The following is a 14005-nucleotide window of genomic DNA, read 5'->3' as shown; positions in this document are numbered from 1 at the left end:
CTTCTTATGAAAACTCTTACTGATAGATTCCTGGTAAAAAAAATCAGAAATTATTGCATAGGCAGAAGAAGGGCCTGTTTTACATAGTTTTATTAAAAAAAAAGAATTATAAGGAGGCAACTGCAAACTATTTGATGTTTTTGTGTAGATCTTAGTGCATAAAGAGAGAAATATGTAGCCTAATGAATTATTAGGCACTTGTTGGACTTTCTTAAAATGGCATATGTGTTACTAAGTATTTTGAATTACCAGGTTCTCCTGAAAGGAAGAAAATGTTATTTGGAACCTGAATTTTATCTTCATTTCATACAGAGTAATACGTAAAGATTATCGGTGTAGACATATAGATTAGGTTACAGATATATATGGAAAAGTGAGGTATCTATTTTGCTTGCTGTTTTTTAACTTTAGTAGGTATTTAGCTTCCACTTCTCTCAACTGTTTAATTAAGACGATTATCATGTTTGTGTATCAAATACTCCAGTCTCTACACAAACTAAATTAAAAAGTGGGAATCTTGCTGTGTGAGAAACTTGCCTTCTGCCTATAGGAAATGAATTTTTACAGTATTTTTTTCGGCCCTGGTTCACTTACCACATTTTTTTTACATGTAGGGATTGTAATATTATCTTTTATAATCATAAGACATTTGTGCTTTTTCTGATTTACTTTTTAAAGGCCATATTTCCTTTGTTATTGCTTCATTGCCCATCTCTTGGGAAAGAATCTCTATTGAATAATTTTGATTGGAGCACTCTAAAAATTTGGCAGGGTTAGAGGAAGTCCATATACTTGTTTGGTTTTTGTTGTTGTTTGGTTTTGTGTGTTTTGTTGTTTTTATTTGGTTTGTTTGTCTTTTCCTTTTTTTCCTTCCCCAAAAATTTTCTGTGGGATGTGATTTAAGAATCTTTATCTATGAATTGCACGTTCCTTTTGGAGTTTAATTTCTTATCCCATCAGTCAACTATGTCTAAAAAGGAAAGCATAGAACACAGTAGAGAAATACTTCATACAATCTGATTTATCCTCATTAAAATGATATTTTAAAAGAAAGGTCAGAATGTTGTGAAACTCTAAAAAACATCTTTTTAACCAGAATGTGCTTATGGCATTCTCCAGCATTTCTTTCTATATCTCAAATTACAGGATGTTTATTTTCTTTGAAACTTGTTTATATAGTATCAGGAAAGAGACATAATGAAATACAGAGGTGATGTTTTTGAAAGAGGTGTTATTTGACATAGTCATGGAACAAAGAGGCATCATGTAGGCTTGTATTCAGCTGATGAGGTCATTCAGTGAGTAGCTCTTATGATTTCTTCTGGAGCATTTGTTTTTAGTGTGTAATACCCTACAGCATTAAAATCTGGTTCTTAAATTGAGGCAAAGAAAGGGTATGCTTGAGAGTGCATAGAAATTTAATGTATTTTCATACATTTATGACATATTTGATGAAAGAAATTCTGAGCACTGCTCTCATACAGGTGATTTTTATAAGCGTGTAGAAAGGCTTCTGGTTTTGATCTGTGAAAGGGCTAATCTGAATTGCAACTTTGAATTTAGGTTCTTCTGAACAGACTTTCAAGGAGCGTAAGTAGGCAGAGGCTACACACAATCACATTGTGCTGTTCAGCACAAGCGACTATGTTTATCTTGGAAAGACAGAATATTACATATTTACTACAGTTCCCATCACAACAGCAGTGAGGTATCCCAAGGCTTGCTGTGGTAAGAGACTGTAGTCTAAGATGATACCATCAATTGCCTGAGAGGAAGTGTTTGCAGGATACCCAAAGAGAAGGGTTCTGGGGTTCATTGGAAGTTGTCAAAGACAATATGCAAAATATCTTGTCACTTTGTAGAAATGGAAGAAATTGCTTTTTTTCAGGTTTACCCAAAAGTCACAGTGTCATCTATGACTTCTTTCAGCAATTTACATGGAAAATACACGAGAATGCCATGGATATATCTACATATTCAAACAAAAGATGTGCAAAGTGGGCAGAGGTTTTTGTGACATCCTTGTACTTTTTCAGCCTATCCATTTGTGACAGCTGCGTGGCAGTTAGTCCCTCCAGTATTTAGAAACAAAGTGCCTTTAAGATGTCAGATTAAATTAAAGCCAAGGTTTTGAACAAAATAATTTATTTATACTCTTGATTTAATTTTCAGTAGCATGCTGAGACTAAATTTACTCAGGCTATCTTCTCTGTCACAATGGTAATTTTATTTAAACTGCATGAGATTTGTGTAACATATAGAAAATATTTTGTTTGGGCTTACAGGTAAAAGGTGCTTGTTCCTGGTACACTGGGTAGCAAGTGCAAGATCTTTCCCATGATTGACTCTCTTTTCTGTCTGAGGTTGGTTGTGCAGTAGCAAACAGAGAATGTTCTCTTCAGCAGCTTAAAAGCATTTTTTGCTTAGTTTCTGGAATGATGGGGAAAGCGTCAGGATAGGGTTGCACTCTTTCTGTGCTTTTTGTGCATTTTGAGTTCCTTTAAAAAGAGTTTATGGTATTTTTTCTAGAAGATACTTATTAAAGTAACAGTACTTATGAACAATAACAAGTGCTTCTGTTAAGCAGGATGACTGATGGCACTTGCTTACTTCATTCTCTGAGAACTGAGCAAATTAATTCCCAAACAGAAATTCAGATTTTGTGTGGACATTGTAAACATAAGTAAAAGAGGAGGGGATATTAGAATAAGTGCCAGAATTTTCATAGAAGCCACAGAAGGATGTGTTGTTCCTCTGTCTGTGTTAAGGTGCCTGTAGTCTAATTGCAGAAAACAGGACAAACAAAACAAAGAATTGTTGAAAGTGTGCACTGTGAGGAAGGTGTACTAACTTTATAGACTGTTCTTGCAGATGCATAATGCTGGATTCTGTTTGGAGAGTAAAGCTAGTGAAAGTCATGATGCAGAAATTGGCATAGAAAAGGTAAAAATAAAAGGATACTAAGAGGAGGACTGAGGGTAGCACTTAGAGCATTCTGCAAGAGCTCCAGTCCTAATATACAAAGTAAAAGCAGAAATCAGTTGCTTGACTTAACTGACTTAAATTTTGAAAATTTAAAACAGCAGGTCTTTAGTGGAATGAAGGCAACACTTTTGCTTGCCTGAGTTCTGCACAGCTGAACAAGATCAGCTGGGTTGGTTCTTGCCTGGGACATCTCCAAAAGTGGAAGAACAACTCAGACCTGAGAAATTTTGAAGGGTCACTGTTTTTACTGTGGTTGAAATCCTTTGTAAATGCTCAAGGGCTGTAGCATTGGCTAAGAGGGTGGCAGAGGAGCCAGTGTTTATTAAGTTAACATAACAGTTTGTGAGAGTTGCTGACATTCAGGCTTTTCGAAACCCCGGCTCTTCAGTTACACATAGAAACAAAACTTGATTGTGTGTGTTGCTTCAAGCTCCTGACAGCTTTCAAACTAAGCTACCCAACTCCCTTGCACTTAGAGAAAGAATAGATACATTAATTTCAGTGTCTTGGCTGAATTCCAGTGGGTAATTGCATTCGGCTTATCTAAATTTCCCTCTCCAGTTTGAATTGGTTGAGATAGTTCCCATCTTCTGTTTTCTGCTACTGTTTATTTTGGTGAGTGGTGTTAAATAGGCTGTTTTTTCAACTTGACATTGCTGTGTTTTGTTAGTAACTGAAATTATTCCAAAGTGTGCATATGATTTGCAAATCACTTCAACTATCTAAAAAGAAAAAGATATTGTATCATGGTATCTTTATGATTTTATGGAGAAACAGTTGTGAAGTATAATTATTTTTGTTTGGAAATGTACATTAATAGGTTGTGTATACACATTATGTGTTTTTGAAATTCAGAAACTATTAACTCAGCTCCACAAAAGGCAAGGCAAGTTTTAGACCTGTTTGCTGAAAATGAGAGAAGTCATCCTCCTACCCAGTCACATTCGAAAACAGCAAATATTTCAAATATAAAGGCAACTTTTTTTTTCCAAGGAGATATTCTTCCCATATCTGAAAAATATTTTAACTGTATTAATTCATTTTGGTTTAAATGTTGTTTGGGCTTCGTATTACCATTCAGTTTATGCTGTAGGTTGGTAGAGCTCCTCATGGTGTGTTTTATTGATTCAGTGAGTACACCTGATTTCTGATAGTCAATCAGTCATGCAGTGAGTGTCTCGAATGTGCGTTAGACAAAGGCTGTTCTTGACTGTGTCTCAGATGACTAAGGGTCTCATATTTACATACTGTGCCTCTCTGGGGCAGAGTAGTGTAAAATGCACGTTTCTTGAAAGAAGACTAATAGACTGTAGCAGGGAGTTGTCCTGGTCAGATATTATTCCTCTGATCTCCACCACTGTGCTGTCTGTCGTATTTTCATCTTGTCCAAGTGAGTACATAATTTTTGGAAAAATGGACTGGGACCACTTGTTTCCATCCTCTCTCACTCTTCCCAGCAAAGAAGAAGAAAATAATTTGCTGTTGCTGTTAGGAAAAGAAAGTTGTTTTTTTGTATGATGTCAGCTCTTAGAGAGCTGCACTTACAGACTTTCTGGCTCCGCAGGGTAAGGTGGAGTACAGGTAGCCTTTCTTCTGTAGAACATGTCTTGGAATTGTGAATAATCTTCCTTTCTCTGGAATACTGATGATCTTAAAAGTTTTTCAGCATGAGCCCCGAGAAATGAAGTATAGAAAACAGCAGACAGAATTTTTCCCAGCTCTTACAAAAAAAGAAAGCCTTAAGGCATTGTTGTCTGTGTCCAAGGAGAGGGAAGCCGGTGTGCCTTTCAGGTAGTCTGTCAGCTGATTTCTTCAAGTCTCTCTAGAGATCTTCTCTGAAGAATGTGGTTGTTGAGAGGAAGTGAGGATATGTGCCTGCTCTGCTGCTCAGGCTACATCCTGAAGAAACAAGGGACTGAGTTTGACCTGGTTTTTAATACTCATTTAGTCACCTCTAAGTAGGGACTGAAAGCTCCCTCCAGCATAGAATTCCATATACTTAAAAAACAACTAGTCTTCCTGCTCTGTCATGATGGACAAGCATACATGGTCACAGTAAAAGGAATGTAAAAAAAAGCAAACCTTGAGGAACAGCAAATGAAAATATTCATTTCATTTTAATTTTCTTTTGCATTTCATTATATACACTGAAGTCTAAATTCTACATTTTTTCTCCTAAGTCAATTCATTATCTTTTGATTTTTCAATACCAAATTGAACAAAGTAGTTGATAAGGGCTAGTATATATCCACTAGCTTCATTCTTGAATCTGCTCTGGATCTGTTCCTCAGCATGTGGACTGAATTTGTGCTTGAATATCCAGGAAACTGTTAACATCTTTCATTCAGTAGATATTTCTACAGTATGGCTATGAAATAAAGATTGTATGAGAGGCTTCTGGTACAGTGTAACAGTAAGCATAATGGTATAAATTCTTTTCTTTCAGAGTACAGAGCTAGAGACTAAAGACCCTGAGTTTTCAGACATGGTATAATCAACTATTTCAACTAGCTTGGCTTTAAATACAAAATAATCAGAGTCGACTTTACAGTAACTCATAGGAATGTATTGAATAATTTGTCATATATTGTGCCACATCATTTGGAGAAATACGCTGAATAGCTGCAGAAAAGGAAAATGAGTTTTAAGTGAATATGACTGTTGAATTTTCAGGAAATAACTCTGTATATCATCACCAGTGACCCTTCCTTTCAAATATTTAAGAATAATTAAGTATGTTCAAGACTGACACATTTATATGTGCTTTGAGACCAGTGGTGCATTTGAAGTTTAATTAACAGTTGGTAATTATATAACCTGATTAAAAATATGCATTTCTGGTAATTACTATTATAAACAACCTTAAAATACCAAAGGCATTGGTCTTCACCGAAAGGGCCAAAATGGATTTTGGAAGATGTGATCTTAAAATTATTTAATTAAAATGACACCTCCAGTATTACACTTGTAAAAAGAATACAAATGTATTTTTACATAGTGCAAAAAATCATAATGTTAGTATATGGTATTATTTAAATAACTACTGTGCATTCATCATCTGAATATCTCAGCCCAAGTGTGTATTCTTTGGCTGTTGAAAGTGATCTATCTCTCCAAACTATCTAAACAATCCTTGCTAGAAACTTTTAATACATTCTGATATGTGCATGTTTTTTGTCCTTCAAGCCTACCCAATAACAAGACTAGCATTAAAAAAAATAAAAAAGTTTCCTTTGATGAGCAAGTTCTTCTGTCACAAAGGTACATTTTTCTGTCTTGTCCTGGAGTACTGCATTCAGCTCTCAGGCCCCCATAGTAAGAAAGACATGGACCTGTTGGAATGAGTCCAGATGAGGGACATTAAAATGATCAGAGGGATGGAACACCTCTCCTGTGAGGACAGGCTGAGTCAGGGTTGTTCAGCATGGAGAAGGGAAGGATCTGTGGAGACTTTATTTCAACCTTCTAGTACCTAAGAGGGACCTACAAAAAAGCTGGAGAGGGACTTTTTACAAGGGGATGCAGTGATAGGACAAGGGGTAATGGCTTTAAACTGAAAGAGAGAGTAGATTTAGATATAAGGAAGAAATTCTTCACCGTGAGGGTGATGAGGGAGTGGAACAGGCTGCCCAGAGAAGCTGTGGAAGCTGCATCCTTGGGCAACCTGGTCTAGAGGAAGGTGTCCCTGCCCATGGCACTGGGGTTGGAACTGCATGATCTTTAATGTCCCTTCCAATCCAAACCATTCCATGATTCTACAAATCCTATATTTGAGCATATTGAGCTTTGATGGCTAACTTATTTGTTCTTTCCAGAATGGCTTTTCTCTTTTCACCTTTTTATTAATTTATTTTTAATTCCTATTAAGTTTGAGTCAGGTAAAGTGTTAGAAATTGATCTTATACATTCAAGTTTCTTCAGCAGTTTGGAGTTACCCTTTTTTAAATGAGTTATCTTGAACTTTAAAGAATGGATGACTGTATGTTAAACAAATGAAGGAAAATGATGCACTACAATTGAAAGCAAAAGTAGGAAAAGTGAAGAGGAGAAACACTGGATGAAGTGACAAATGCTGAAAAATCTCTGGTATACAGAATGGGAGCACTGTTATGATGGCCATGGGGAACAGCCCCTCATTTTTGGAAAAGGTGGAAAAATAAAAGAGAATTGTTGTGAGAGAGTATAGCGTGGTTATCACTTGAGGCAGAGCCAATAAATTATTTTCAAGCAGATTTAGGTAAGCAAAAAGTTCTGATCAGTGACCTAGTAAATTATATGAATAAATGTTTCTTGTCAAGTTCTGAATGAAAGACTTTTAAAATGTGGGTCTAGAGTGTTCAATAAAACAAGCATAGAGAACTAGTTTTATTTTTGTTATATGGTGTCTATGGCAAGTGAAATTGGTTCCTAAAATTTCCCTCAGTCTTTCTCTAACAAACAATTGTAATTTCTTTGTGTGTTTGTACACCAACAAATATGCAGTTCTTGTCTCCAGTGGCAACTCACAGGTATTATAGTATATTTAACAGTAGCATAAGGTCATTGGCTACTGGGAGACAAAAGAGCAAAAGGGAAAGACGGCAGTTGACCAAAGAGGGGAAGAGACTGTGTTTTGCTTAGTGTAAGGAAGAAGTATCTCTTTTTGCTATACTGACCTGTTTATTTTAGTAGAGTTTACTTTTTTTTCAGGTGCAGTTAAAAAACAACATTTCAAGTCAATACGTAATTCGTACACAACCAACAAACACATGTCTCTCCACACTTGAGTGTGCAGCTGTTGCTCTTACTATCACGGAAAAAAATAAGAGTATACAAGAGGTATGTAACTGATTTTAAACACTTGAGTTTTTCTGTTATGAGTAGTAGAGGGGCAGCAAAGATACTTAGCTGTTAATGTCATATTTGACTGTCGAAGTCTTAACAGCATTGTAATGGTTGTTTTGCATAGCAAGCTAAAACAGGAATGTACCAACAGAAATTATTTTTCTTCAGATATTTGTTAACTCTTATTTGGTTCAGATTACTGTGACTCTTTCTTGTTGTGTTCCAAAAGCCTCTATAAGCTTCCTATTCTGTATTCAACATTGCTGTCAGATTGCTGAGGGAATTTGTTAGATACAAAAGCCTTGAATGTTTGTTTTGCTATTCCTCTTTTCAGTGTGTTAATTTGTGGTAGAGCATTTCTTGTTCTACCCTATAATGGAATTAGATTGGCTCTTTTGCCACAAAGAGTTGTCTGAAGATAAACCTTGGCAAGACTCAGGGCTAAAAATCTTGCTTGATGATGTTTAAAGTACTAGTTAGGGCCAGATCATGTCCTGTAACAGGCTGTATTTGGTCCTGCAATGTCCACCAAGGCTGAATGAAGACCACTTATCTTACAGACCAGTTTTACCCTGGCAGCCCATTTTGTGTGTGGAGTAATAGATTGGTTACTGTAAATTCCTCCTTTTTTTTTTTTTTTTTTTTGTTTCTTATTTTTTCTTCATTTTGTTTAGTTGTCTACTACTTTCCCCAGGCACTTCCCCTTTTACAAGTTTTCACTGTGCAATCTTCGGGTTCATTTGTCTCAGGATTTGAGTTGTCTTATTCCTGTACTTGTTACTCAGCCTCTATTTTCTTCTCTACCATTTTTCCATTTGTCTTTTCTGTTCACTGTTTTGCTCTTCTAATTTTTATGCATTTTTAACTCAGCAATCCTAGTATTTTCTAGTTCCTTCTGTCCTTCTACCTCATTATTCTTTCCCATCACATCCTCTCATCTTATACTACTTTCTTACTCACTTCTTCCTGTAATTCTAAATATGATGAGACGAGTGACTCAGATTCTCTTCACCTCTACATTACTTTTTTTTTTTTAAGTTGATTTATAAGCATATCATATATGCTGTGCTTGCCACAATACAGAATGAAAATCTGTAGAGATGACAGTTGGAGACTTGGGCCAAAACAAATAGAACTACTACTGTGTATATTGCACAGCAAATAGTGAAGAGATGTGCTGTTGTAGTTACCTCTTCCTGTGGTGTTTTTCTAAGTTCCCTTGACATTTTTTGTTGTAAAACTTCAAAATATAGACTGTGTACCAGACATGTAATATACTAAGTTGCACAAATTTAACATGCTAGTTTGATTCAAAAAAAAAAACCCAAAGTTTTCCTTTATTTGTATTAAACTGGTTTTTTTGTACTATGTTAATTAACTATAATTAACAACTGCTAACAACTGTTCAGTTGCTATAATGTGTGGAATTTACATGTTGCACTCATATTACTGAAGTTATATTCAGTCTAAAGTATTATTAGTACTTTGTAACAAAGGAAGATATTAATAAATTTGGCAGAGCTTATAGCCTATAATCACTCTGATGTCTAATTTTCATGAAGCCAGGAAGGCATGACTATTATTTAGTTGATTAGTAATACTGAATAATGTGGCAAGCAGTGCTTGGAATTAAATTTTTGTGCTGGCTCTTGAAGGCTTTGTGCCATTGACTTTCTTGTGCTTTTTCCTAATGGTAGGTAAAACCACTTAAAGTCAGGAGAATTTGTTCATTTTAAGTTGTACATCCTGTAATAGATGTTAGGAGGTAATGTATATGTATACATACCTTAAAATGATTGTTTACTTCATTTGAGAACAAAATTGTCATAGAAACATTCAGATATTTTCACCAGTGTCTTCATAGTCTGATAGTGGGGAACAGTATTCCTTCAGTTGAGGCTGTTGGGAATTTGTAGAACATTTTTGGATATAACTTTAAAAAGAAAAGTATTTCCAACATATGAGAAACTTAAGAAAATTGGGAAATTAGCATCAGTAAAGTTTCTGTCTCTCTTACATTGGATATTCAGATATTTAACTACCTTTCAATTTATGGTTAACTTGTTTAGTTAATATCTGAATTTAAAATTACTGAATTGACAAAGGTCATTAACAGATGCTATACTCTAAAAAGTTTAATTTAGTTAGCAGACAGGTAGGATTAATTTCCTTTATAGCATATATTGGTCTTGGAATATTTACTGGAGTCAAATAATGGTTATATTTTTAAATAGATCAGTATTTCTAAATGGTTCTCTGAAGTCAAGGCACAGCAAGATAATATTTAACTCTCAAAAACCCAAAAGCTGATCACTTTGAGACAGGCAATTACATATATCACTGCATGCGAAGCTGCAAGGAGATACCTCAAAGATAAAGTGCTTTTGTTAGCCTGTCCCACTGACCTCCCTCACTCCTGCAGCTGAGGAACACAAGCCACTGGGTTATGTCTTCCTGCCAGCCAGCTCACAACTCTTACATGTCACTGGAGGAATTTGGAACTTAAGAGTTCTAGAGTTTTAAGTTTAACCCAGGTCAAAGAATACTAATTGAACATTAGCCTTTTCCTTGCAAGTTGTGATCCCACTAGTCTGCGATGGAAGAGATTATTAAGATAATGTCCTATTTAATCTTTTGTGGCTGACATTAGTAATATCAATTCAATAAGCCTTTTTCAAAAGACCTAAGAGTAGTTTTGCAACATTAGAGCCAGATCTGCAATCTGATTGTGTGCCCGGAATGCGTCTGTGAAAAGAGATTTAAAATTCATCCACGTATTCACTGCATTGTAGTGTCCACTCTGAGGTATTCCTATCCCTCTCAGTCAGATAATGAATGTTTTGGTACTTGACCTCCACCTACTAAAAAAGGTTCCCAGGTCAAAAATTGGTTCTGTAGTTGGTGTAGAGTATGCTACCCCTGTGTCTTCTTCTGTGACACTAGAGAATCACCTCAACATTAAATCAATTGCCTTTAGAAGCAGATTGGAACAAAGTGTATGGCCACACAAGAAAGTGTGGGTCATAAATTGGAACTCTGTGTAAATAAACTTTTCTAGATACTTGTGTATATTCTATGATGGTGCTGTTATCATATGCTTTTATGTTATAATTAAAGGAGGTAATTTTTTACTGTAGCAGTTAAACCTGAGAAAAGTGAGAAATTCTGAAATTAAAGTGAGTTTTGTATATTTACTTTTTGCTTTGGTGTGCTAGGACAATGTTGGCATATTTTTCCTTCTTTGGCTCTTCTGTCTTACTCAGGCTGAGGGTTAATGTTTTCTTGGTGACTACAATTCCCAGTCCTATATTCTGCTTTATCCCTACCTTTCAGAATTGGCCCAACCTACTTTTCCATGACAAAACTATCAGTTTCTCAAAGATGCTTCTACGAATGTTGCGATAGCAACCAACTTCAGAAACATTAGCGCACTTTTTTATAACCCCTCTGAATTAAGTAGTGCTATTCCCAGCATATGAGATGGCAAATTGAAGTTAAAAACCATGGAAGGTGAAAAAGGGCACTTAATTAGATGCTCAGTATTAGTCACTTGATTTTTTGGTGTACTTGGATGATTCACATTTTACTTGGTGGAAAGTCAGCTCCTGCTTACTGCAGTTACTTTTGTGATTGCTTTATACAGCTGCATATGAGACCCCATGATACTGAGTCAGAGAACCAGAAAATTAAGAAGCCACAATTAGGAGCCACTTGAGAGAAATTTGTTTTTTGTGACTTCATTAGACCTACATAATATCACTGGCCAGCAGCAGGGATACAGTCTGGTCTCTGGGACAGCAGTCCAGCTGCCTTTATCATGAGAATCCTCCTCAAAACCCTGCCTCAAGGTATTTTCCCACAAACACAAACAGCTTAGTTATTGTTACTTATTTTATTACAGCCTGTTGACTGAGCCACGGTAATTGATTGTAATATGTTACTAAAGTCAAGTTAAAGCCATAACATACAGTAATATAGCTAGGGCTGAAGTCAGGATTGAGTAGGTCAAAGGAAGTAATAAGGAATGACAGCAAGTAGGTGGATGTATGTCTGCTATGTGGCTCCTTTAAAGTTCAAAGGTTGTATTTTATCAGCATTTATCATCCACGTTATATTTTGTTAGCGTTTTAAAGTACTGCTTGAATACAAAACCTGGAATAACTGATGCCTTTAAAATAGCTTACTAAAAGGTTTGCATTTTTGTTCCCCTCGACTCCTTTATCTTTCTGCAGACTATACTCCGTCCACTTCAAGCTTTATGTTCTTTCCAGCTTCAACATGGTGCCCAGATCCATCACAGCAAGGAGCATCTTCTCAAAAATGGCTTGTATGACAAGCCAATGCCAAAGAATAAGCGCAAACTCAGAAGAATGGAGCTTTTGGTGAATAATGTTAAAATATAAGAAAACGGTACTGACAGTATGGTGGGATTTATTTGCAACTACCAAATGAATATGAATCTGGATTTGATCCAAATGGTTGACTGTACTATAATAAAGCAACTTTTAGGCCCTTCATAGGCAAGAGTTTATCTGCCAATGTGACAAACAATAATGGACAAGCTTTTTCATTTTTGCAGTAGGCCAGGTGCCTTTATTCACATGATAGAAGATCATGCTTGTTTCCAATAGAAAAGAAGAAACAACTTCTGAGCATAACTTAGAATTGTGTTATCTTTTTTGTGACAAGTATGATCCGGAGTGTGACTAGATAAATTTACTTTGGGAGAGCTTTTATCAGAATGAAAGGCAAGGAACATGAATGTAATGGAAAGGTAAGGCTTCAACATTTATAAGTATAATGCATTTCTACAGAGCATTTTAGCTTCAGTATCTTAATTGCAGTAGGTTTTCAAACTGTAATTCATTATATTACTTAGTCCAGCTGAGCATAAGGCATGCTATTTGTATAGTTCTTTTTAACTTTGAGATTTTTATTTCTTATATTATTAGAATTCCCTTTTGTAAATTTATATACATTTTACAATGCAGTCGGGTTTCATTTGTCTCTCAGACTTAATTTTTAAATTAAGCCTGTGTATGTTTTTACCAGAATCTGAATATTTCTGACTTACAAAAAGAAGGAATGTAGAGAAATGATTTTTTTAATTATAACTCAGGTGCTTCACTTTTACTTGAGAAAATGTCCTCTTCCACAGGAGAGGACATTTTATGGATATGGTTATGTCATAATTATACCCTGGTATGCAATGGCTATGATCCTAAAGGAATTAAAGAAGCCCAGTGTAAACAGCCCTGTAAGAAATATGATGTAATGACAAATGCTTATGTCTGGATACAGCCTACTAACATGATTGCAGATCCATTAGATTTACATGTGTTCTTTATTAGTTCTAACATTGATATAACTATACTTCTTTCTAGTGGAAATTGCTAGAAGCAAAAGAATTGAGTATTTTTACAAACTTTGTGAAGCAATACTTTATGATCTGGAGGGGAAAAAAAAAGTGAAATAAATGTTTTAGTGTTCCTTTCTTCATGTTCATCTATGTCTCCTTCATGAAACAGCTTAAAATGCTTAATGTTTGTCTTTACTATCAGTACCACTCTAGGAAACAACATGGAGCTAATTGGGTACTAATTAGTCTTAGAAATAGATATTTCGTCCTTAATTTATGAGCTGCAAGGAAAGAACTACAGAAGTGGGGGGTGTAAGCACAGCTAACCTATTTATTAACTGAAAGCATTTCTGCAATTAACAAGAGAGGTCAAAATGAGGTCAGAGATTAGCTAAGAAGTTTTAGTTAACCCTGAGCTAATAGTGACCTTTTGTTTAGGCCTGGATTAACAATTTAATTCACCTGGCTGTGTTAGGAAAGTTTATGTAACCTTTTTCTCCTTTCCCAGTCTAGATAAATCCTGTATCTGTCACTAAATTCAGCAAACCTCAATTAGTTTTGACAAATCTGAAGCAAAACAGTCTCATGTGATTAATGATAATGCAGATGTACCCTTGCTCACGCTGGAACAGAGGGAAGGCATGTTTGTTCCTGTAGTGAAGCGCAGTGAGTCTGAAGTTGAGTCTTGTGCAGCTCGTGTGTGCAGACTCCTACGTGACGCCTCATCCAGTTCTGGGGCTGGTTTGTCTTGTGCTGGGCTGGGAAGCTGTTTCCCTGTGCTCTGGGACATGGTCCAGCATTCGTAAGGGAACAAGACTATCAGGCTTTGTTGTTAAT

At 35.8% G+C, this 14005-nt stretch overlaps 1 protein-coding gene across 1 annotated transcript in view; it reads left to right on the top strand.

Annotated features, from left to right (window-relative positions):
- Window positions 1–12212, top strand: part of DTWD2 (DTW domain containing 2) — a gene marked incomplete at both ends in the record, with an annotated part of 82961 nt that extends 70749 nt beyond the window's left edge. The window contains 2 exons of the mRNA XM_080362650.1: window positions 7675–7803; window positions 12042–12212. Of these exons, the coding sequence (XP_080218776.1) occupies window positions 7675–7803; window positions 12042–12212 (300 nt within the window). The remainder of the gene's footprint in view (window positions 1–7674; window positions 7804–12041) is intronic.
- Between the last annotated feature and the right edge of the window lie 1793 nt (window positions 12213–14005).

This window comes from Nesoenas mayeri (genome assembly GCF_963082525.1).
Source record: "Nesoenas mayeri genome assembly, chromosome: Z".
Taxonomy (NCBI): domain Eukaryota; kingdom Metazoa; phylum Chordata; class Aves; order Columbiformes; family Columbidae; genus Nesoenas; species Nesoenas mayeri.
This window is presented reverse-complemented; position numbering and strand designations above follow the sequence as displayed.